This window comes from Lepidothrix coronata, unplaced genomic scaffold (genome assembly GCF_001604755.1).
Source record: "Lepidothrix coronata isolate B3197 unplaced genomic scaffold, Lepidothrix_coronata-1.0 Scaffold60, whole genome shotgun sequence".
Classification (NCBI taxonomy): Eukaryota; Metazoa; Chordata; class Aves; order Passeriformes; family Pipridae; genus Lepidothrix; species Lepidothrix coronata.
Window position 1 is genome coordinate 3,613,034 of NW_016690240.1, and position 26,809 is coordinate 3,639,842.

At 35.7% G+C, this 26,809-nt stretch overlaps 1 protein-coding gene across 3 annotated transcripts in view; it reads right to left on the reverse strand.

The window, feature by feature from the left end:
* Window positions 1-1,010: 1,010 nt before the first annotated feature.
* The window catches only part of ATP11A (ATPase phospholipid transporting 11A), a 109,991-nt gene continuing 84,192 nt past the window's right edge, over window positions 1,011-26,809 (reverse strand). Inside the window, exons 20-30 of one of the 3 annotated variants that reach the window (XM_017817374.1) lie at window positions 24,871-25,045; window positions 23,533-23,635; window positions 23,136-23,281; window positions 22,116-22,175; window positions 20,426-20,553; window positions 18,540-18,675; window positions 13,119-13,184; window positions 12,720-12,823; window positions 10,757-10,922; window positions 6,452-6,567; window positions 3,989-4,104 (exon numbers count right to left, since the gene is read on the reverse strand). In XM_017817374.1, the coding sequence (XP_017672863.1) occupies window positions 6,478-6,567; window positions 10,757-10,922; window positions 12,720-12,823; window positions 13,119-13,184; window positions 18,540-18,675; window positions 20,426-20,553; window positions 22,116-22,175; window positions 23,136-23,281; window positions 23,533-23,635; window positions 24,871-25,045 (1,174 nt within the window). In that variant the 3' untranslated portion in view covers window positions 3,989-4,104; window positions 6,452-6,477. Of the gene's footprint in view, window positions 4,105-6,451; window positions 6,568-10,756; window positions 10,923-12,719; window positions 12,824-13,118; window positions 13,185-18,539; window positions 18,676-20,425; window positions 20,554-22,115; window positions 22,176-23,135; window positions 23,282-23,532; window positions 23,636-24,870; window positions 25,046-26,809 lie in introns of all 3 variants that reach the window. The other 2 variants (XM_017817375.1, XM_017817376.1) reach the window with 2 other exon arrangements.

Consider the following 26,809-nt stretch of genomic DNA (forward strand, 5'->3'; position numbering starts at 1 on the left):
TGAGCAAACTTAAACCAGTCTTGGATGTTTATATTTATTGCAAGCAGATTCATGTCTCCTGCTTATATATTCTACATAAGGATCCAAACTGTGACTGAATATAAACAAGTTATATTTGGTTGTCTACAGAAATAAAAGTTAAAAATAGCACTGAAAAGAAACTTTACAGTAATGTATTCACACACTGACTCTTTGAATAAAATAAATCAAGTAGTATAGAATAATCTAAACATTAGATTTGAAGGCTGATTTATTTTCAAATAAACGCACCTATAATTGTACAATTAAAAATAAGTGTCAGTATTTGGTGCTGATGGCTACAGACATCTTTAATGTTTAATGCACAGATAACTACCCCCAGCCCCCATACAGCAACTTCTGCAGATTCTACTTTACATTAAATCATGAAAGGACATCTAAAATGCAAAGAATATGTCCAAGACAACACAAGTTGAAATCCTGTGAATCTTCATAAGGTAAAAAATTAAAGCTATATAAAATGATTTTTGATTATTCTGCAAAGTAGAATCACACACGTTTTCACTTCTGTAATACTTTCACAAATTTCCATTAAAGCTTTTTTAGCAGAGACAGTAGCATGAGCACAATGACCCCACTGGCTTCCAAAAGAAAAGTAGTGCAGTTCCTCAATTAAACAATTTTTTCCTTTTATTTTTGCAAGCCAGTTGGGTAAAGACAAACAGGCTAATGCAAGCAAGAAAGTAAACTGTAAGCTTTTACATTAAGTGGCTGAACAAACAATTATTGTACATGGTAAAATGAAAAAGATCTTTTGCCACATGCCACTGCAGGTATATATGAACTTCAGTGGCCGAAAAGCTCGAATACTTTCTAAGTCTTCACATACATTTGGTTAGCGCTTACCAGTTTCAAGACATTTATAGAAGCAGTTATGGAGACATTATGCTGTTAAAGCTGCAACAATTTAAACAAGGCAAGTTAGAAAGTTATATAGATTTTTAGACTTTTCCTCTTTAATTCTTTTTTTCTTGATACATAAAAATTTGTCTCCTTTCAGTGTCCCATCCATAATAAACACTATAATGCATTTTGTTCTAACTTCTACTTTTTCATCTTTGTATCATCTGATCCATTTACAGTGAAACTCCAAGTTTACACCTGCTGTAGTGGACTAAGTTTGAATGGCAACAGTAACAGGAACTGAAGCAGAAACACATCAAGTGAAGCTGAGTTGATGTTTTATGTTTTTTCCATTAAATGGTTTATTTTAACAAACAGCACCAACCTTTAAAGGGAAAAGTATTGCTAAATCAAAGCATTCTTTCTCCTCCAAAAAATGTCATCTTTAACTAAAATTTTTTTTAAGCACGTATATTGGTGTTTAAGCCTGAACAATGTTGTCAATAATTTCGAAGCTCAGGGCTACATGAAGTTTGCAATGAACTGCTTTGTTACTAGGCATAACAGGAATGCAGCATTTCAAAAACATCAAGCAAAAATATCCTTACTTAAGGCTAAAAGATAGAACTCACAAAGTAAAAAAGCAGGAGGCTTTATAGAGTAAAAAAGCTCACTATAATAGAATAGCACTGCAAGTACAGTGCTCTAATCACAGCTACCACAAATCTCAACAAAACATCAATAATTTGGATGAAACGGACAGAGCAACAGACTTGTACTTCTAATTTGACATTCATTAGAATTTTAACATTCAGCCACAACTCCACTCTAGGCTAAATTTAAGTGGCCAAAACTCATAGGTATAAAAAAAGCCTTCAAAACATATACTTAAAAAAAATAGAAATGGTGTGTTAACAAATGTATGCGTAAAACAGATTTATAAATAGCTACAGTATGAAAAATATTTCAGTGCAAAGGCAATTTTAAGATTTCTAAAAAATACATTACAAATAATTTGTTAACTACACACAAGAAATTTGTCACTGCTACTGGTATAAAATTTATACCCATATTAACTTTTTAAAAATATATACACCAGTGTTTTATGTAGGGGACGGTTCTAACTGACCAACATTCAAGTCTGCAATGGCAAGTATATGTACACACGCCCACACATGTGTATGTATTTCAAAATGCTACTGCTATAAGGACATTCTTTGAAACTTAAAAGTGCTATATGCTATATGATACAAAACATTTGTCTGTCGTGCTCACCATTAGACTTTGTAAAATTCTGTTATCTTTGGTATACTGAAGATTTCACAAATCACTTGACAATCTCTGCTTGACCCAGGGCATTTTAATAATAATTCCCTGTTCGTTAAATGCGAGAATCACTTGGAATACTGTGAGGAAAATTTCCTAGTAAGTTGGTTTTTCTTTTATTAAAAATTAAATTGGGAAGTAAACTTATTTTGTCTGGGTTTTTTTGTTCAAACACAAAAAGGGAAAACATTTTTCTCTGCCACTCTAGTCCATTTTAAAGACAACTAAAAACGTCTTGGCCAGGTCTTCCAATAAAGGCTGCAGGTCTGATTCCAAATATTTTGTTTTCACACTGAAATAAATTTTTAGCTAATGTCCTCACAGAGGTATTGAATGAGGATGGTTATTAACCAGTTCTAACCATCAGGCTGAAACTGACTGAAATCTGATTACTCCTTCAGATATTTCTGCACCCCAAAATAAAACACTGGACTAAAGAAACAAGACAAGGACACTGCTAATAGTTGAATTAGTACAAGGTAAAATAAACGTAGCAGAGAAAACAGAAGTGCAAGTTGGCTGTCATTCTTAAAGTAATTAAAACAGAATCCTTGCAGTCAAACTGGTTTCTATATCCCAACTACGATTCAACTGTTAGTCAACAGCTGTGTGCCACCTTGTGGTTTGTTTGCAAAAGCTAACAGCTGCGTGCTTTGTAATACATCAAGCCATTTAGCCAGTATTTAACCATACAAACACACAAAAAAATCAAAATTAAGAGGATGAATCCAGATAGTAAAAGATGCTCATTTGGAAAAACAACTTTTCTTCTTTTAAGGAAAAAAACCCAACAAACTGTGTCAAAAAAAAAAAAGCTTAATACTTTCTGCTATGTATATTTTACAGTTACAGGGAGAGGAAGTGGGAACACTAGGTAATCTGCATCTTTGACAAATTCAAAGACCTTTTAGGCAAAATGCTTACATTCAGTTTTTAAGTAGATACCAACACTGATGATATTTACCAATTGAACAGCCAACTTGACTTCATATAGTGTGTGCATACTCTACACAAGGATTGTCTTGCCTATATTTCTACAGGGGAAAACTAATTGAAAACCAAACATAGCCCTGATTTGGCCACTTACAAGAAAGTGAACATTAGAGAGTGTTTCTTGAAAGCAGATTTGCACAGAGGAAACACCAGTTTGTTCTACAGAAAGAGCAAAGAAAGAAAAAGGACAGAGGAAAATCAGAAACAGCACTTGTTAAATACGCTTTAAGAGACTTTCATTCGAGATAACTGAGGTCATTGCTTCTGGCTGAAAATTAAAACTGTTGATCTCAAAATGTAGGTCACTGACTGAAACTATGCACTTCAAGTAACAAAGAAAATTACTAAAGGTAACAGAAGCAGTAAATGCACGGAAGTCTTGACACAGGATGAAGACAATTTTCAGTGCTACCAGTCTCACAGTACCAGACTGTGCAGATTGTTCATTGCTCCAGTAGTTCAAAACATAAAAAGAGGCCTATTGGCCTGGAAGGGTTCATACTTCTAGCTCTTGATCCTGTTTGTCTGAACACTACCTCAGACAGCAGAAGCCACGTATAACTTAATATATTTCTGTGACATGTTTGTTTCTGAAAAAAGAAATAAACAAAAATACAGTTTTTAAAGGCTTGACTTGGTGTTCTGTCATATAGACGTTTCCAAACCTGACCCACTGTAGTGGTAGCCTGCACGGGAATGGCAATGCTTATTGGAATAGCCAAAGACAGATGGAAGTACTGAATAATCAACGCCTCTCCAGTGCGTAAACATCATTTTTTTAGAATGAGAATTAGACCTTCTTGCTGGGGAATTGCTGCAGTCACTGCTCCTATATCTTGGGCTTTTCAGACAGGCAAGAGGTGTGAATTCTGAGATGTGCTCCCGACAGTGCCTCGATGCATTCTGTTAAAGGGACAAAAAGAAACAAATGCACAGTAAATAGACAATCTTGGAACCAAAAGTATATAACTGTGTTCTTTCATAGGGCCATTGTGCCCTTGGTACAATAATGGCTTTCACTAGAACACCACTGGCTATTTGTTTCATGTGAAAGTATAACCTCTCGTGTTGTTTTGCCATCAACCACTTTTAACATCATTAATTTTATATTCAGACCTACAGAACCAGGCATAATTTTGCACTTAACCTCTAAACCTGATAATGGGCTCTTTGGAGAAGAGATGAAGACACAGAGGACTGCTTTCATATCAAAGTGTTTTAAATGAAGTTTATATTTCATTTTGGAATCTCTCCTGGTACATCTTTTTATCTCTGAACTTCTGTAGTCGGGACTTTTTATGAGGAATTTTAAGACAGAACAGATTCAAGTACTTTGCCTATACTTCCAAAGAGAGGGAATTCTTTACAGTCAGTTTGTGCTAACAGACAAAAGTTCCAGAGGTTTAATGCACTTGCTTTGTACTTCTAAGCAGTATTGAATTTTAGACTTGCTTAGGTTACACATAGCATCTATACAGGCAATTTATACTACACAGTCTAATTGTCCATTAAAATTTATCTGTATCACATAATCACTCCACATCTGGCAGAATTGCCACTTCCCCTCAGGAAATGCTCAAGACTACAGTAACACCATGGCTGCGTGACAAGAGCCTGGAACATGTGTACGAGCAGAAAGAAAATTAGCACAGCCCTTTGCCCAATGAGTTGATAAAATTCTTCTCACTAAATGCACATAAAATTTCCAGGTATAGAGGTTATGTGATGGTATCTAAGATATAAATGCATTATAAGCACAATTCAAATCAATGTTATCAATCACTCTCTCCATGAACGCTATAAAAGCCAGTTAATCCTCTATTGTCAATTATCCCCTTCCTTCTTCCCTGTTAACCGGAGCACAGTAGCAAAAGGGACAAAATCACAAAATAAATATTAATGATGTAGTTTATAGAACTTTGGCTGAGATTTCACATTACACTTCAATGCCAATCACAAGCTCGGAACACTATTGCATAGCCAAGAGCAATCAGAAAGCTTTCTTACAACAGACACTCTTGGAAAAGTCACAAAACTAAAATGAACTGCTCACCAACAGTGAGGCCTAGGTTGTTTTAAACACATATATAGACCAAATATCAGAATTAATACAGAAAAATCAGGTTAGCAGATTTTGTTTTGGAAATGTCAGAGGGAGTAGTCATATACTGCTTGGTTACTATCTTTCCTATTCTTTCAGCTAGGAAGTGAAGCATTTTAGTTACCCTACATGGTTCTAAAAAGAAAATGTTTTTTTTTCTACACATGGCCCCAAGGCAAGCACCACTACCATGTCTGAAGCTACTCAAGAAAGCTGGGGTTTTCTACTATTACTTGTCTAAAAGTCATTAAAACAACTCAAAAAGCACCCATCAGCTACCTTGAAGTTCTACAGCCCACAGAGCACATGACATTTGCCCTCTTCACATACTGATACTTTGCATCCTCACTAAATTCCTCATGTGCTGCTTTCAGGGTCAGGAGAGAATGAAGGGAAAGTAACAGACATGGCATCCAGATGGGAATGTATTTGAGTAAAAAGTGGCGTGGCAAGGAGATGATGTAAAACTGAGAACTTCATTCTGCTAATGAATGGTCTAATGTTTGGGGAATTTAGACACCACTCATGCTGCTGTCTCCTATATTTGGCAAAACTCTCTTGATTTGAGGCAGTGATGCAGCAATGCCCTGGTCCATACGGAACACGGTACTATGGCAGACACTGTCAGATGTACAGCCCCAGCCTTCTGACCCAAGGTCCTTTTCACAAGTAACTCACTGAGATAATCTTCATGTGTTACTGTCTGCATTTGGTCTATATATGCATTCAAGAGCATGAGAGATGATGGATAAACTGGGTGAGAATTACCTCTGACTTTATGTATTCAACACTATTCTTTTATCCCAAGAAAGACAACAGTTCATATGTGTAATGTGAGTACACGCTGCAATAATGACTGCAGTTTTTACAGAAGAAATGTCCCACAATACCTATACATAACACAATGTGTTTACAGGACAGGAGTATGGGTAAATTGATTTATTATTTTGCCTTACACGATTAAGTTTCCAAGACAAAGAGATCTTACCTGTGGCATGGAACATCTCTTGCAAAAACTAGGCTCTCCAAGTAAAACATATTGATTTTGTATCAATATTGATCAAGTACATCAAAAACTCTGGAGGAAACAGCTGATTTGTAAATAGCACAGTTAACCAATAGAAATTAATCCAAATTGGCAACACGTACAGTACTGTTACCTAGCTTTGATCTAATTATGGCTCGGAAGCTGAAATATTTCCTTCAAGAAGTGGCCCATCGGTGTTCGTCAGTGCATTTAGGGCTGTTTTATGTCTCACACTCTTCTGCAAGGATGAGGAAAAACAGTGAAACTCTTGCTGAATACAAGAGGGAAATGTGAATGAATTGTACCATTTGTACGTAACTGTTATAGCAAACTGGAAAAATGATGGATTTTCTGATAGATTTAAAATCGAAAGGTTATCCAGTGTAAAACAAGGTTTGTACTTCTGGATCCTGAGGTTAATCCTTTAAGCCACCCTGAGGATGTTTTCAATTCCATTTCAAACTCTGTTAAAAATAATTACTCTCTAAAGCACTAAACAGACTAAGTACTATGGGCTGTGTGTCCTGCCCTTCTGACAATAACTTGTACTAAAACAGGAGAGGTCCCCGTGATACAGTGAGGCCAAATCAATTCCAAATTAAGGAGCGGACATCCCGCTTCACTACTCCCCAGAACAACTGGCTTGCTGAAGGGAGTGCCACACACCAAGGTGATGGGGCTGGTGCTAATGAAGGCTGACTTACAGCTTAGTCATTACACTGAGGGAAGAGAGGGCCTTGGGGAGTCGCCAAGGAAACTTCTTGCACAGGATTCAAATATTGCAACAGCGAGATCCATTGCTTTGTTTTCCATAGAGGAGGAGCCTGACAAAGGCAGCAGTTTTCTCATGACCAGTTTTATAAGCTCCCTGTGCAGCTGTTCAACAGCAGCTAAGCCCATTGAGGAACAGAAGAACGATGAGTCTCCAGAGAGGCTTCCCCAGGCAAAAGTACCACTTTGGGTTTTCCCAAGCGCAGCAAGAGGTAGAGATCTCATAATGTAGCTGATGGGCCAAGCTTGTGATTCAGTGAAAGCAAAGTAAAAAATCATCAAAAAATCATCAGTCAAAAACAAAGAGGAAAAAAAAGTATTTCTTAAAAAGGGATGGGAGCACAGAAGTCATTTATGGCTCAGGGTCTAAACAGCTGGTATTTCAGCTACAAAATAATTGTGATTGCTGAAACACTGTTAATTGAAGTGACAATTATAAAAATGCAAATAGGATAATTTAAAGTGAATTTATATTTTCCCTAACAGAGAGGTTGAGCTTCTGCTATTAATGCTAGAAGAAAAAAGAAAAGAAAAATATAATCAATATAGACTGGATATATTAAAAAAATACCCTACTACTTTTCAAAAGTAAAGGCTGAAAGAAGCCTCACAGATGCACAATACCAGTTAAAGCATAAAATTCAGCTTGTTTCATTGAGCCAGAGAGTTGCAGAGACTACATATATGAGAAATAAGCAGAATTTGACCGAAATTACCAAAAGGCAACAGATTCCTCCAAAGCTTTTGCAAAATTAATGTTTTAGCCCAGGAAAGACAACAGTTCATATGTGTGTGTATATATACATATATATCTCAATATTAATATGCATGCACATATATATACATACACTTGTATGTACATGTATGTATGTTTATACATATACATATGTCTGTAGGTGTATATGTATATATCCATGTGTCACTGAAAAGCTCTCTCAAAAAAAAAAAAAAACAAACAAAAAAAACACCAGAACCATATCTGTACTGTTTAAAAACATCTGAATGTCCATGATGGTAAACAATCACTCACCACACACCAGAATGACTCTCAAATACATGAAAAATTTTGAAGCATAAGAATTGCTCCAAAGGTTTTAAGCATTCTTATTGCCTGAGGAGAACTAATTTACTAGCCTGGGAGGTGGTTGCTAGTCCTATGTTAATTAAAGGTTTTCAACCTTTTTTTTTTTTTTTTTTTCTATGTTAATTAAAGGTTTTCAACCTTTTTTTTTTTTTTTTTTTACAAAGAAAGCAATATAACTTATAGGAGTGCAATAAATTTAAAAACAATTGTTCATAAGCACTTAAAAAAGCCAATTTTAGCCAGAATTTTCAATAGTGAAAAAACGGTATCTTCTCTGTGACTTATATAATTACAGTACATTTTATTGACTATATATTTTCAAAGTGGGAAAAACAGGAAATATGTTTATCTTAGCCAAGTTTTCTTGGAGACTGTAGGGTAAACAAGATTTACTTGCATTTCTTCTACTTTTATGTTATATTAAATAATGTCACATACAGGTCTTCAGCTGTTTTCTTTATAGAAAGAGCACAGAATTTTATAAAAGGGAACATAAGAAAAATTCAGTTTCAAAATGCATGCTAGGAAAAAACTTATTACTAAAAAAGTTGCATTTTCCTTTATCAGGAAAGATACATTAATATATCCCAAAGATTGCTTAAATGGTTTCCAGTACCCCATTTTCTGTATGATGGTAGTAATATCAGCCTAATCAGAATTATCACTTCTTTGTGTGGCAACTATTCCATTTATTCAGGTACAGTGGAAACATTACATGCATTCACCTACAGACAGACCAATGATTAAAATGGGAATATAAAAATCCTGGATTCTTGAGGCAGAAAGGTTCTGTAAAATGCAGTAACAACAGTGACAAAAAATGATAATGACAGAGATGGACTGTGACAACAATTCATAAAATCTTTGAGATAAACAGAAGGAAAAAACTGTACCAAAAAGTAGTCTTCAAAATACAGCTGAGATGAGTCATAAATGGAGATAATGAGTAAGGTAGATAACTTCTGATGATAAACATTTTACTGTCCTTTGAATGAAATGGCCAAGCATGCAGAAAGGCAGAAAAAAGTCACCTTTTGTTCCATTAGAAACTTAGACTGCTTGAAGTCTGAGAAAGCATAAAGATGGTGGACTGCTCAACAGAAAGGCACTGATGTTTAGTCTGATTTCCCCAGATGTAGGAAGCAACCGTGCACATCATTTATGTTTAAAGCAAGGTAGGAGTTATTTAGACAAAGCGGATTGGAAGACAGGAAGAAAGAAAGAGAGGGAAGAAGAAACACAAGGGATATAACTGGTTAAAAGTCACAGATTTTCTACTAAATATTAAAAAGTGAATATTGCAAGTGTTGAGCCCAAAGTCTGCTTTATAATTGATTCATTTTCCAGCACTAATACACAGTGTCTCTAAGAAACACTGCAATACCTTTGTTAGAGGCTTTTATTCACTAGCCTGTTTCTTTGCCTTAACCCATGCTCATTCTCTCTCTTTAGTCTTCTTTTAAATTAAGCATGCAGAGCCTATACTGAGATTAACTTCTTCCAGAAGTAGCACATAGGGCAAAGATGATGTATCAAAGATCTCAAAATGAAAAACCACTACATGCTGATCTGCCTGAGAATGCTTTTCTGCTATTCTTTATTCATTCCTGCCCTCCTGAAGTGAGGCATTATTACACCTGTACATTCTAGGAATACAAAACAGTGGCAAGGGGTTTTACCTTTACCAAAGGGAAATTTTATTTTTCTTGGCAGTAAAGCTCCTCTGTTCCTTTCCTCTTAATGCAAAGCACCTTCTCAAACATCAAAATGCTACCTAATCCCTACAGTTGCCTGTAACTCATTATTTTAACCTACCAATGGCAGCTGATGGACTGAAAAGTGCAAGGGCAGTAACATTAAGGTTCAACACCTCTAGTGTCCTTTACATTCTAACGTATAGATATATAAAAGCTTACTGGGGTTAAAATAGAGGTAGCATTTTCTATTGAGGCTGGTTTAATGTCCCCAGCATAGCACCATGCTTCTGACAGAACCTGGCTTCCCCTCCAGCCTCAACAGAGCAGGCCTGTATTTACACAGTGGTTCCTCTTTTCTGGCTGATCAGATGAAAGGAGACAATAAACTTTAAAATCCTCTTCCCACTGGCAGAGCAAGGCACATTTATGTAGAAATAATGGATCAGAACAGGCAAAATGTAAGTTGAAATATAAAAGAGGAACAAATTGTTAATAGGATAAGTTTTAATGCATGTGTTTTTGTAAAAGGCATCAATCAGTATATTATTAGATATAAGTGCCTTCTATCTACCCTCACAGAGATCCCAAACCCCTTGCCCTTATCTCCTCTAATCAGAAATCATGTTGAGCCATGTACCTGTCTCCCACCATCCTCATCAGCTGATTTTCCTATGGTTGTTCATATGGAGGCACCAAGGTTGCCCCAGGATTCAGGTTAATACCACCATGTAAATAACTGGCAGTGTTTTTCATCATACTGCTCAGACACCACAGGTGGGGAACACCTGTTCTAATCTTGTCTCTGACTTTGAAAGAGGACTAACTAGAGACTTGTGATACAAAAAACTAACTTCACAATGAAAAATATTTCTTACCTGGATTCTTTCTGTTGCTGTAGGCCACAACTCTCTGCATAAGACCTTCTTCAAAACATCTGGAAGAAGGCTGACAGTTATGAGCAGAATTATACCCAGCCATGCAGGACCACTAGACAGCATTTGCATGAACACATAATACATCCTCTGATAATTGAGAAAAGGCCTGGTAGGAAAAAAGAATAAATAAAAATTACACTTCAATATACAAAAGAAAGACTGACAATGTTAAATATAAAAATTATGACAGTGCTGAAATTGTTCAGGTTCAGCTTCCCAGTTTGTGGGATTTTATCCATCCCAGTTTTCTCAAAAGGAGAGCTAAACATGCACTGACTGGAAACAACTACCTTCCTTTTTTCCAGGCTGCAGGAAATACCATGCCCTCCTCCCCTGCCATATTGTCTCTCCCTTGCAAAGATAAACTAAGTTACATTTTTATTCTGTTTATGCTCTTCCATATACCCTTATCTTGCCCCAGGTATTTTCCACCTTTCTTCTCATTATCCCATCCACCACTTCCCTCTTTCTTAAGGCACACTTGTCTGTATGTATCTTTAGAGTAAGGCTCATTAACCATACCTATTTTCATACCTCTCAGGCTCCCCTACGCATCTCTGATGGTTTCATGTTATGATCCCTAACCTAGTCACCACATTGTTATCTAATCACACTTTCAATACTTTCATTTGCATACCTCCCTGTATACCATGGCAGTTGGATGGTTATTAATATGCCACCACTACATAGTACTGGGAACCAGGGGCCATGATTACTGGGAGCAAAAATCAAGGGACAGTTTGCAGTAACACAGTGTAAAGCCCCCCTACCACTGGGGCAGTTTCCTGATAGTTTCCAAAATTTGATAGTATTTGCCTACTAAAAAGGTAACCACGCTAAAATACATTGTTGCATGTAAATAGTACACTCTAATAGGCAGCAAGGCTAAGGCTGGCTGAAAAACCTAGCAGGGAAAACGTTGCTTCTGCAAATTGTTTTCCTCTTGCTGCTGAAGAAATTAAGACCTGATCTTACTAGGAAAAAAAAAAAGAGGCTGCTGAATATCCAATGAGTTGAGAGGCAGTTGCAAAAGACACTCATTTGCAAAAGACACATTGAAACACAAATCCTTTCTCCAAATTAAATGGCATCTTAATCACCAGGCAATAGTTAGCCTCTGCCTTCTCTCTAGTCCCTCAAAATGTTATACTTATGTATAAAAAGTGGAACAGCTCCAGCAGACACATTATAAAAGATGGGTCCTCTACAGCTGCGAAATGCAATTTCAAGTTCCTGACAGCAATCAAGCACAGTAAGGAATTGAACTTGTTTCAACTTGATTTCCTTCCCAAAAACTTTCAGTTTCAAGTACACAGAATTTTTAACAGGAAAAAAACCCCAACACTTTAAATCAGCTATGTACAAGAGTTATACTAATTCCTAAAGAGCTTCTTACCAACAGGAATAAGCAGGTGCTCAGACACCTACAGTAAATCTACTTTGATAAGTAGGAGGCAAATAATGAGCTCAAACACAGGACTCGGGGCCACCCACATCACTTCCATATGAGTTTCACTCCTGACTCCAGTTTTGACTGCTCCAGCTAGTTCCTCCCAAGACTGGCTGCATAGACATGACCTGTTCTGTGACATTCTGTCTCAGAGAGGCAGCCTTGGTTCCTTGAACCAACCCTTGGATTGCTTTTGACTGACACTACTGAGATAGACCCAGTGTTAGTCTGAGGTCTGATATTCTTCTTGTATTCTCCTTTAAGAAGATTTTAGCAGATATTCAGTGAATGAAGAGCTGAGAACTCTCCAATTAGCACTAATGATGTGATTAAAATGGAGTTCTGCAATGGATAAAGGCTAGATTTAACTCTGTTTCAGACAAAAAGGTGAAATATAACAACTTTATGTTTCTGAAATAACATTTGCAATGCAATTTTGATTAGGGTTCATACCAAATAATTCCTCCCCAGAGCAGAGAAAAGATAATGTAGAATACCAGTGATCCCCAGATCACGAAGTGATTTATCCATGTCCAATAGTGTGTATCTAGTGCAAGCTTAAAAAAAAAGAAAAAAAAGAGATCATATGGTGTTATCACTATCTAAGAGCAACAGAATACTCAGCAGGAGATAAAACAGAACTGTACTCTTTGAAAATAGGGATGAATTCTACACAGAATTAGCCAAAAACATTTTTCAGTTTTGAGCACAGTTAAGAAGGCACAGATAGAAAAATCTATATTTAAACTAATACAACAAGGCATGGTCATAGAGAGAAACAGATATAAGTAAGCGGCAATTAGAAAACAAGCTCTAATAAAGTTTCAGTGGATAAAACACAGCACCCCTTACCTTCAATGTAACCGTGAATACAAGCACAGTAAACACCACTGTTCCAAAGGTCCAATTTCCAAACATCTATAAAAAATGGTCCAAAGCAGTTATAGGCAATATTGTCCCCTACTTTGTGAATTGTCCAGAATAAATATCTTAAAGCTATGTATTGCTTTGTATCATGAACTGACACCTAAGCAAAAACACTGAATTCCTACATGACCTATCCAAAGTGTTTTGGTTTCTTGCTCTTGTGTGTACACACCTCAGATTTCATACAGACAGAAAAAGATCACAACCAATCCTCTCAACCTGAAGTTCACAGGTATGTTTCTTAGTAAAAATTAAGTGTAGCACAGTTAAATCACGGAGATTGACAAATGAACTGCAGTAATTTCATCAGTCTTCTTGGATGTCATCTTTTCTCTGATCTCCCTTCTCTGCTGTCCTTGGCATCCAATAATTCTCGTAGGTTGAACAGCATATTAAACAGATGAGTAACAGTATACAAAAAGAATGTCATAACCATCTAAGTACATAAATGTCTACATACATTTAAAGATAAAACACTTTTAAATTGTGTTTGATTTTTTCCCCACTTTCATAACAAAATAAAAACACTTCAGCTTTTCAGGTGGGCAGAAATGATCATCAATGCTGATGGAGAGAAGAACTGGTCACAGAGGATTGCTTGGACTGCAGTGGCTATTGGATTACCAGGTTCAGGATCCAGAGAAATGTTGGGAAAGTAAGCAATGGTTAGGGCACTCTCTTTTAGAAGGGACTTTGTTTGATTCAGAGTATTGCACCCATGAAAGAGAAGAGTGCCCAAGAGACCTGAATTATTTTGAAAGAGAACTGCTGAGATCTCATGAATTCCCTTCTGCAGGAAGACGTGGAATTTCAGAAGACCCAGTTGGCCAAGTAGGATGTTTCTCAATGAACAAAAAGGCAAAATGGGAGCATACAAGAGATGACAATATGGGCAGGAAGTAAACAGATAGCATAAAAGCATTACCTGGCTATAGAGGGGAAAAAAAACACAAAGGTCAGCTCTGACTAGGATTAGTAAGGGGTGTTGAGAGTGACAAAAATGATATTTATAGATATCCTTGTTTCAAAGGGAAAATGAAAGTGGAGTGGTAAGGCAAACTAGTGGAAAGTGTAACAGAAAATGCTGAAATATGCAATACTCTGGATAGCAGTTTTCACAACCAAAACCTGCTTCTTGCATTTAACAGCAAAGCTTGGGAAAGAAAGGAGCAGCCAACAGTGTGGAAGCAACAGGTTAAGGAGTTGTTAAGGAGAGAAAACAGTGAATGCAACGTATCTTGAATTCAGCAAGGCATTTGACTTGGACAATAAGGAAGCAGGGGTGGGGTAAATGGACTACTACTAGAGTTGAAAATTGGCTGAACCACTGACTCAAGAGTCCTTGATGTTTGACTGGCTGCTGGTGAACCACACTAGAAACAGCTACTGGGGCAGATATTGTGGAACATCCCTGTCAGTGGCCTGGATGGTGACACAGACAACATCACGAGTAAACTACCAATTGATACAAAAATATAGAGCAGCTGACATAATGAATGACAGTTTCAATTCAGAGAGACCTCTGCTGATTTGAGAATCATGCCAACAAATATCTTATGAAATTAAATAAGGAAAAGTACAGAGATTTACATCTAAGGAGGAGTAGTGCCATATATTGGAACTGACTGGCTGAGTAATGGCCCTGCAGAAAAGGAAGTTGCAGTGGGGTTACATGGACTCCAGGCTGAATACAAGCCTATATTGTGCTTGTTCTATACATAAGGGAAACTGCAAATGGAGCTGCACTGGGAGGAACATGGCCACTGAAGAAAGGTTATTATTCTCATCTACTCAGCTACAGTGAGACTGAACCTGGAACACCGTACTCAGTTTTGGGCCCCTCAGATCAGGAGCAATGTAAAAAACAATGGAAAGGATCAAATGGCAGGCAACCAAGGTAGTTAGCAGCCTATGGTTCTTCTGCAAAGAGAGGTTAAAGGACTTACTTAGTCTGGTGGAAAGAAGGTTAAGGAACAACCTAGCAGCTGTCCACAAATATCTGAAGAACTACAGAGCTGAAGAACTGGAACAGACATCTCTTCAGCAACAAGCAATATTCTGCTTGGATACTGTGAGAAACTTCTTCCACCATGAAGGCAGAAAAACACTGGAATAGGTTTTTCTATCCTCAGGGATATCCAAAACTTGAAAAAGACTAGGCAAAGCATTCAGCAACTTGATCTTAATCAGCCCTGCACAAAGCAGGGATTTGAACTGGATCACATCCCATCTAAATTTTTCTGTATGAGCTTGCCCAGTATTACATCACAGGGGATCTATACAGGCATGTGATCACCCAAATGTGCTGCTGTGTGACAAATTCTGAATGGAGACCACAGCCAGCAATAAGAGAGAAATCTGTAGGAAACTAGGCTGAGAATGTGATCAACTGGGAACAGAAAATAAATTTAAAAGTAAAGAAATGACTGGCTGAAAAATTATTTTTCTCAGTAACCATTTCACTATTTTAAAATTATTCTACGTGTGACCAAGTGTATAGACACAAAATGAAATTCAGAAAACTTTCAGCATTTTGACCTTTTACTTAGATATGTAATATAATAATTCTATAGGCTCATGCCATCACTGTAATACTTCCTGTGCCCTAAAAAAATCTGTGCAGTTAAAACTGGCCAGGAATCTGGATCAGGAGCTTCCAATTATGCCATTTATCAACTTTCTTCTTTCAGTTAAATTTTACAATATGCTCATGTCATATCTGGTATCTCTCAGAGAGCCTACTGTCAGCCTAAGTTCCTGCATTTTGAACAGTTTTGTCCACATTTTCAATATAAGCTGCTAGATGAAATAAAAGAGTTGAAATAATCTTTCTCTGTGTTCATTAGGCTAGATAGACAGCATTGGGCTGCAACCAAACCCTTTACCTACCCATCTTACTGGCTCAGAAAGTGAGGTCATAGCACAGAGACACAAGACTCCATAAAGCTGCTGATTTGGCACAGAGAAAGGTAAATGGGTCAGTATGGGAAGGTGTGAGTTTCAAAAGCTCACAATGGCTTTTCAGCACTGAATATCTCAAGATAGTACTCATGCCTTTAAGTCTGTTTGTTACCATCTAGTTTATTAACAAGTTTTTTCTATGTCCTACTCCCAGCCTATCCAAGACTTCTCCTCCTCCTTCTGCGACTATATTTGCTGCTCTTCCATGTTCTAATTCAGCATTCTACTCACCTACTTTCCTTCCTGTTGTATTGTATTTGCCATTCTGTTACTCCTTTTAAGTCTCTCTCAACCTAGCTTAACAATTCTACTTAATGTACTCCATATCAAATGTTAAAATTTAAAAAAAAATATCAAACAGGAAATACATTTTATTATATGGTTAAACTAAGATGACACTTGACACTCTGCAATGACTTCTACGGTGCCTTCCTTTCCTCTTACTTTCTTATACAACACCAACCAGGATGTCATATCCAGAGTGGAACACCATACACACAAAGAAACACCAAAAATTAGTAACAAGTAATAGGAAATAAATCTCCAGCACCCATTTTAACAATATGGAACCTAACTTGAATCACTTTATAGCATTATTGCATTAGTATTACCGTCAGCTTTTTTATCTCCTTTCCTGCTTTCTACCTGTTCCATAACAACATACTGTTGCAGTAGTAAACCTTTCAAATCTTCAAATCCTTCATTGACTTTTTCCAGATGTAAGCATAATTTAAATACTGAGAAATAACCATCAACACCTATTAGCGTTCATGTATGTATGAACTCACATAAGTACCACTATTCCTGAACGCTTAACATTTTCAAGCCTTTCAATTTAAAATTGCAGCGTAATATCTCTAAGTCTTATGATAACCACAAGTATGCATGCTGAGTAATGATGAATTTTCTAACACACTCTGGACACTCAGGACTCAGAATGCCTTCTCAAGCAACATATTTTATCATCAAATATTAACATGGGTATCTAGTTGTAGATATAAACATTCAAAATTTGAAAATTAGGCATTAGTCTGGCTTCAGAGCCTTAGAATTTGATTGAATGTGTGCAACAGAAGACGACTAAAATTTCAAAAAGGAACACAGTTCAGAATATTTGTAATATAAACTGTTTACAAAATTTGTACAGGTATGATAACTCTAATTTTCAGGACCAAAGATATAAGCTAATGCAGAATTTTGAACATCTAAAAGAGAGCACAGTGGTACCAAGAAAAGATATACTGCAGTGTACAGTTCTGTCTAATGGAAATACATTCTGTCCTTAGAAAAGCTCCATTAAACAAGAATTCTCTCACACAGTGTAAGTTCATTTCCCTAACAGATGTCACAAAGATGGTTTTTAATAATATCTGAATATTGCATTTCTAGCAAATATTTATGTTGCCTGTAAGCAAGAAAACTGTGTACAGTTTATTTTCTCTCTCACTTTGAGGGTCTTTTCTAAAGCCATTCGAGCACATTATAGCATCAACTGTAACAAAAATTTCCATAGCAGAGATAGTCAGCAACAAAATGTAGGTTACAGAAAAGCACACAACAAAATAACAAAATGCAAGGAAGCAAAAAGCCTTTTTAAAGTTCATGGCTCTTTATCATATCTCATATACATCAATATGTTTTATATAAAGTTCCTTTTATTATAAGTACTTATAAAGTAGCTATAAAGAACAATTCTAACTATAGGTTTAAGTGATATTTTATTGTTCTTTACCAGTTTAATTAAAGAACAGTGAAAGATGAAATGGATATCATGACAAATCCACAATAGTCTTACCATGTGAGTGCTGGTTGTCATTAGCTGAGGATAGGAAGAGAAGCAAGTAGCAAAAAGAAAAAAAGCACACAAATAAAATAGACCAAAATATCAATGGATAAAATAAATAAAATGCAAAAGTTCTTAAGATTTGCATTCATGTGACTGCAAAGCAAGCAGAGATACGTTATTTTAAGCTGCCATATGTCAAAAATAATTAAACTATTAAAAAGCTTGTTATATTTCAGATCTGTTATGACCATTCATAACTACTCTACCAAGAGTCTTTTGACATGTTAAACAGATATTCGTCAGATTTATGTTAAGCATGAAACGGAAAAGTCACTATGTAAATTCAGAATGAATACTTGGAATTTATGATACTTATTTCTCCTAAATTGTATCTAGTCCTATGTCTCTGCTTACTGATACACAGTGTGTCCCACTGCACAGTTCAGACTTCATTAAACAGATAACCCATCTATCTCACTGTAACTCATAAAAGTTATCATCTTGCATGAAATATTGAAGAAAACAATTAAAACTATGTTCATTTCACGATCAACATTAAAAAAATTATCATTGACTGACCGATGAAATCCAACACTAACCTGTCCATTGCTGGTCACAGCTGTGTTGTCAAACAATAAATAGGCACCAAAGAAAAATACCGCAGCATCAAACACTCCTAGGAATGTCCAATAAATAAATGCACGCCAGCGCAGCAAAGCATTCTTAGCAACATCTCTGTGTAAAATAAGATACATGTATTCATTATCAGCAGGTTTGAAAATCCCAGACAAATGATGTCATTCATATTGTTTTTTGAAGAAAAAACAATAGAGATACTGCATGCAAAAGCACCCCCTTCCCACATGACAACCGTCTACCACTTTACCAGTAAATTTTTCCTGAAAATGTCCTCTTCATTTATTTTCATTTCTTTTTTACTAAACTGTTTCAATTACTGCCTGTAATTCTGCTTATTTCAACTGTATGGTACACTTCCCTGTGCTGCACCTATTTACTTCTCAATCTTTTTACAGAAGGCATCTCTTTTCTAGTATTTGCTGTGCACATGATGATCCACTGTAGATATGAAATTAGAACACTAGAGGTCTCTGGAGACTTTGCGTTATTTCCTATTGGGGACTTATATACAGACTATTGCAACAAAACAAAATATTAATTTTATGTGGAACATGCAAAAAGAGCAGTTTGCAGTTGACTTGAAGCTTCAGGTCAAATAGTACTTCTTCAGCATTTTCCCATAAAAATACAGGAATTGGTCAACAGCATAACTCTTCACTAGCATGTATTTTCTTACAACAAAAAAATTTACATGTTACAACTTTAGCTCTTGTTCACAGAATGGGTATGTATCAACTTGGCCATAAAACACATCAGAGTAAATCAGAACACAGTTAAATGAAGACCCTGAATTACAGAAACATTTTCTACCAACCAATACTTTCACCATACGAACTTTAAAGACTGTCTGATGACCACACGAAGTAACTTCTCCCTGCAGATTAACAATACAGATTGCAAAGCCATACATGGCAAACAATAGCCTATCTGGCCTAGAACAACTGTACAATTGCCCAAAACAGTTTAGCAATAGGCTCTGTTAGGTATCAAAATCCAAAAATTCCTGACAAATAACCTCTGCTAGCTTTCAAAAACCAAAAAAAGTCTTCTGATTTACCATTTCTAAACTAAAAACATTTAAAATATAAAAGAGAAAATAAAAATATAGGGATTAAGTTTCAACCCTAATATCTTGTATTCCTCTTCAATTTCATCAGTAAAAACATATCAGTGCACTGATTAACCTTTGGGCATCTACTATTACTTCTTTCAAAAAATTTTTTTTTCTTTGATTACCTACTGTTAACTCTCCCTGAAATGTACTGTGTTTGCAGCTACAAGGATCAAATCTGGGCAATGTCCCTAATTTAGATGGCCAAATGCAATTAATTGGCAAGAACTGTATTTCAAGTGGCTAAGAACCTAAACAAGTCACGATTCCAATCCTCAGAAGTGAATCAACAATATGCAGAGGACAATGTTGGACACCACACAAAATACATCCTCTGATACAACGCTTTACCACTCAGTCCTCTTTTCTTTCAGAATAAAACATGTATATAGGAAAAAAACAGTATGTTTTCTTTTTTAAAAATACTTCTTTTCCCCATGGTTTGAGGAAATAAAGAGTACTAAAAAAAATCATAATTTTATTTGTAGAACAGTAATTTCTATTTTGCTCTCACTCACTTATAGAGCAAATGAGTGGTGTGATTTCTAAATATACATGTAAAACTACACTACTGTACTTGGTAGACTATGCATGTGGTCTTCAGCCCTTCTATCGTGGTGTATCTGATGTTCTACCATAGCCTTGTAGTACAGAAATCCTGAGGACTTCTGTTGTAACAGAGATAGATCCCACAACTGAGCAGTCAAACTTTGGGGCACAGTGTATTAATTTTACCTGTACAGGGAAGGCTCTCTCTTGAGTGTGTCTGCGCTGACATGTTGTTCCATTAGACCATAGAAGAGGATAGGAAGGGAAGTGAAGCTGATATTGTACAGTGTTAGATACGCAGTATCGTATAAAGTCTGTAGATGAAAAATAAGTAAATCAAGTATTTTCATTTAAAATTAAATTTTCATTTAAAATTAAATCCTCTGCATGACACTTGATTTAAAATTAATGAGTCACTTTTTCAGGAAAACAAAATCATATTCCTTCAGAATGGAGGCAAATATCCCTGAAGAGCTGCTAACTGATATAAGACAACTCTGCACTTGTATCCTGTTCATCTGGAGGACAGCTCAGCTAAAAGATCCATTTAATAGTCTGATTCACATACTGGCCCCCTCTTCTTGTTTCAGCTGTAAGACCAGCTCCGAACTACCCAAACTGAAAACCAGCTGATGCTTGTAGAGGAAGAAATTCCTCTCTGGCGCATCCACACACACCCCTTCCCTTTTATCTCCTCTATATAACATGGAGATGTGCAGAGAGAAAGGGGAAGTACTCCAAAGGTTCTTTAACTGTGGGTGACTGCAATGAGGTATACAAAGGAACATCACAATGTGCCTTTGAGTCTTCTCACTGAACTACTTTTTCACATATAGCACGGTAACTAGCCCTCAAACCTACTACATCACCTCCTAAAAAGAGTTGTTTATTTCCCAAAACCTATCTGGCGATCATTTAGGCTGGAAAAATTGCTGTCAAACCCCCCTTTTTGATTCAAAATTATATTTAGCACTTAAAAGAATAAAATCAATCTAAATTTTCATCAGCATATGCTTTCATATCTAAATTCTAATGATGCTTGGAAAAAACCTACAAAGTTTTCAGCCGTCATTTGAAATTAAAACCAAAACAGACAAAAAATCATCCTGGAGCTTTTTTTTTGAGACATTTGACAAATTCAAAGCAACAGTACTATTTCTCCCAATTAAATCCTACTCTTGCCCAATTTAATCCTGAAAATATAAACCTTTATTTTTTTCTAAATTTGGTCATTCATTCCTTTGTTTTTTGGTCCCTCACTCAGAAAAAAGAAGAGGTAGATCTTTTCTGCACAAATTAGATGAGAGCAAGGAGAAGAGAAAATGAACAAAAATTTAGGAAGGAGGATACTGGATCCTATCCTGAATGATGGTACTTTTCTGGTCAGGAGCAGTTCACTTTTTCTCTATTTTTCTGTTTTTATTTTTTCTTTTCAACTAATTGAATGCTGCTATTTGTCTGAAAGTTGTAATTTATACTCATATACACCAAAGAAAATGAGTTTATTCTTCCATTTTCATTCTGGATTCTAAAAATGAACAACTAGTTCAATTACTCATCTTTCAGGATTTCCTCTGCCCATGTCCAATAAGCTTAAACCCAACTGACTCTACATTTCCATAGACATTTCACTTTGCATTGCCATTTCTAAATTTTGTGTTCCTGTATTCCTTGACTTTGAGAATAACATTGCTTTTATGATAATTCATAAAACTGCTTTCTGTAACTGAACTGCAATTGCCACTGAAAACCATTTGAACCAAAAGTAATGGTCTTTTTAAAATGTGTAAACTAATACAAAAGTTTTCTCAGGAGGATCCGTTTTTTAAAAAAAAGCAAGAGAAAACATGACGTTGATGGAAAAAGAAAAACTAACCTGTTGTGAAAACCCACAGAAGAACTGATATAAAAACTGAGGAAAAATGAAGCAGACATTCTGAAAGACAAAGTGACAGTCGTCAACTGAAATGCAAGCACTAATTTATATGCTGTACAATGCTATAGCTACATATACCATAGTTTTATAACACTGGTAATAGTGAACATTGCAGAACATTAGAAGAAGCTGCATATATTAAACATCAACAGTCACATCTTGCATTACTACCACTAAGAAAAACACTTAAATATTTTGAAAGCAAACTTATAAGGCTACAGTTTCAAAATTCAAGGGCAATGAAATTTGTGATCCAGGAGCACAGTTCATTAAGCCAAGGCAAATAAGGGACAATTCACAGGAGGACACAAACCATGATAAGCAAGCGCAGGCATGGTTTCCAGCAAAGCAACTGAAAGATGTTTCTAGCTGTGACCACAAACGTCATCCTCTCCTAATTAGACATATAGTCAAACACTAAAACCTTGGATTATCCTCTGGCAGTTCCTTTCTATAATCATCCATTGCTTACTGAAAGAACTTCAATTGGATCCCAACATTTAGAAATAACAAAACTGTCTGAAGAGGGGGATGCTCATTATAACCTTCCTCCACCTACACTATCCTAATGAATTTAACATAACTTAATTTACATTAGTTTCTAAGTTCTCAAATACTATTTCCAATGTGACTTAAAAGGTCACTGTAGAGACAACCCACAAGGTATTGGAAATAAGTAGAACAGTCTGAGACAAAATTTGCAGGAGATGAAAAAATAAGACAAGGCAAATTTGGGGTTTAAACATAACATAGATTACAGAATGTATCTATGTAAAAGCTATTTCACTTCATCTTCAGGATAGAAACAATAATCCCATTTCAGCATTGCGTCTGGCACTCAACAAAATCTCTTCATGGAGTTATTGCTGTTTTGTACTATTGGCTGGGAAAACTGTATATAGTTAGGTATTACCATGTAAGTTTTTGAGATTTATGTAATTAGAATAAGCATTCTCCTACCTTATAAAAGAAGTATTGCACAAGTTCAGATATCCTAACATAATAAAAATGCCCATGAACAAGCAACATCTTTTTCAAATGTTTAAATTTAGGTATTGCATAGTCACTGTTTCTTGCTGCTTGACGACCTTCTTTGCCAATGATTCCTTAAAAAAAAAGATGAAGCTATTTAATAACTAAAGGACTATTAAAAAATACAATTATTTGAAAAATTATATAATAATGCTATAACATTGATCTAATGGGAGATCACCACTGTATTTCATACAATTTGTGGGATAAATGCATTAGAAATTGTCTATAAAATGTATAACCTGATTCTTCAAAACTGCCTGCTTTTAAGAAATAAATGGGTTTTGTCATTTCACTGAATTAATATTCTAAAAAGTGTGCTTACCTATACCAACATGTGCTTCTAGAATCATACTGACATCGTTTGCTCCATCACCAATTGCTAATGTGATAGGATGCTCCTTTGATAACTTAATCAATTTCACAATCTGGAAAAAAAATAGTGTTAAAACTCTTATCTGTAATGGTTTGCTTATTTTTCGTGAGCGTACAATTAAATACAAATTACCAAGATGGTTATATAAGAAATCCCCTGAAGGGAGACAAAAGCAACATTACCCAATGAAACTACTATGCATAAAGATCACAGTTTCTTCATATTACAAAGTATTTGTTCCAAACATTTTTCAAATACTTCCAAACTACTTTGAGAGAAATAGTACCGGAGGAAGGAAGAGCAGAATAAAAGATGTTGTTGAGACTGCTTAACGCTGTGTAAGTGCATTAATAAATCAAGAGGGTTCCAGAGACAGTGTTCAATTTCAAAGAAATTCTGAAATTAAAGACTGAAAAATTCTGCTTTCTTAACTGTACTGATTTTTTTTCTTACTTTTAAGAAAATATAATAGGACTTTCTATATATCTAAACACTATTGACATAAAAACTGTTCTAAAATTTTACTTCAGATCTTTCTGTTACAAATGGTCACCTTTGTAAATCTGGTACCGAGCCAGCTGCAACTAAAAAACTTCTACAAACTTCCAGACAGTTCAAGTGCTAGCTAAATACACTTGTTAATGTGATTTAGGGCTACATATGCTGTACCTGAGCACTGTAAACACACGACCATTTAAAGAAAAAAAGAAGTGCATATTCCAATGTTTGTTTCCTTTAAATGTTCTTCAGCTATCTTGAGATGTTTCAGTAATGGAAGGGTATGTTTTTACTTGATATAAACAACAAATGCAACAGTCAGGAAGTATTTAAAAATTATAATGCACACATTTTTTTGTCTGGATTCTTCTTTAGTGGCTTTCCACTTATGTGAAAAATAAAGCAAAAATATCACTCTACAGTAATAAATAATGCAGGTTCTTGTAGTATCAACAGATAGTAGAATATTCAAAGCTTGTTAGGTTAAAAAGAGAGTAGTTAGTTAATTTATTAAATATGTTCATTTATCAGCATGTACCAACCATAAAATTTGCACAATATGTACATAAATCAAATTCAGGTGCACAGCTGGGTGCCATTTTAGCATATCATTATCTAAATTGCTTGCCAGTAGAAATTCACCCCTCTCCTTTTCTTTGCCTTCTCCATTTTAGAAGATACAAAAGTGAATGGTGACATTTTAAGTTATTATGATAAGTATACAGAGTATTAACCTTCAATAATTATGTATGTGCACAGCTAATAAGAATTATGAAATTAAACACAAACCTGTGCTTTTTGCAGAGGTGCCATTCGACAGCATAACACTGCACTGCAATTCCTGCAAATTTCAAGAAAGAGCTCTCTGTAGTTACCAGAGCTCCCATCTTGTCTTGGTTTCATTATTAATGATAATGCTGCTCCATCAATAATTAAACCATAATCTTGCATATCAGTTGAGAGTCTGTTCAGGGATAAAATATAAACTAAGAGTCACTGTAGAATTCTCAGACATGTTTCAAATCTGGCAACAGTTCTTATGTGAAAATGAATTAATGAAAAAATAATGAGTATTCAATACAGGAAAATTAATATACCTCTAAAGGAAATTTCTAAGACCGATATTTACAACATTTGAATATTCTAGATTATGTTAAAAATATTCAGTGCTTTACCAGTTCAAATACAGAAATCTAATACCTCATTGACTTCACCAGTGAGTATGAGTGTATAATTAACGACCTTTCAGTTTGGTTTGAAAGGGCTCCAAGAACTGCAGTGAGGTAAACCAAGTTGCAGGAATAAAGTTAATTTTGTGGACATTCCGTAACATAGAGAAAAAAAGTTAGAGGGAAAGGCCATTATACTCTGAAATCTACTCTGATGAGGAAAACAATATTTTTCTTTTCCTAAGGGTCTACATTAGAGAAGTAAACCATGGTTTGAAGAAAATGCCAGAGAGACCTGTTGGCCTGGATAGATAAGGCTACATTCACAGTATGGATACTTTGCATTCAGTGTGGTGGCTAAGTCTCATACAGGTATAACTTAATTTTAATCTTAAAATATAATAGTTATATATGTTACCTATAGTATTACAATATAGTATTATATATATAAAAATCTACCACCAGTATACCTGCTAGAAGTGCAAGCATGGTTGCATGAAGCAGTTTATCCCAATAACATATGCTGAACAATGCAGGAAGATGGTCCACATTACAAGAGCTGTTTTCTGCAGCATCTGAACAAGTTATTTCAGAGCACCCTTGCCTTTGCCTGCACTACACAGCAGCCTCAGGCTTCAGCTCAACAGTGAAGATTGTATAAACATACACTGAGGTTTATTTTTACTCACTTTTCAGTGCTCCAAGGTTATATGACTGTGCATGGGGTTTCAACAAGCATGGTTTCACCAGGACCAGTGTTTGTGAGGAAAACACCATATTTATAAACAGCAATGTATTTTAGGTGTCTCCATCTTCACTACTAGAACACAAGTTATTTTTGGCAAATAATATAAAGTACCATAAGCTATGTTTAATAACAGTTCACAGATACGTTTGGCACTTTGCTACCATTGGCACAAATAGATCAATGCCATTAGTGTACAATGATACCATGTTTAATGATAGTTTAATAGTTTGATAGTTTAATTAGTTTAATGATAACTAAAAAGTTACCAAGTTCAGGCAGTGTACTGAATGTTTGGCATGTTATCGTGAAATATTTTCAGCCTGAATTTGAATATACAGGCAGAATCCTGCTATTACTATCTTAGCACATTCTCCAACTCAGGGGGCCAAAGGCAAAAAAATTCTAAAGAGTTTTAACATCTAGAAAACTGGCATTGCACAAAAAGTTAAACAAACACGTTTAATCATACCTTGTAAGGCCTACGGAATTTCAGCTAAATGTGGTACAGATGACAGAGAAATGTTTATTTAGCTGAACATACAAATGTTCTTCATTAGACCAACGGGGTTTGAAGTGTAAGGAGAGCTAAGAAAAATGCTCTGGCCCAGAGATTCAAGCTGTAAGGCTGAGAGTTATAGAAACTCTCTGCTAAAATAATATCACAAAGGCTTGCTAGCTTTTTGCTCCTTTACTACAAACTGATTACAAATGCATATACAATGTGCTTGCTGGCTGGTTCCATATTAAAAAGAAAAGCAAATAAAAATATGCACCATTATGTCTGGAAGCCCAGTAACCTCCTAACATCTTA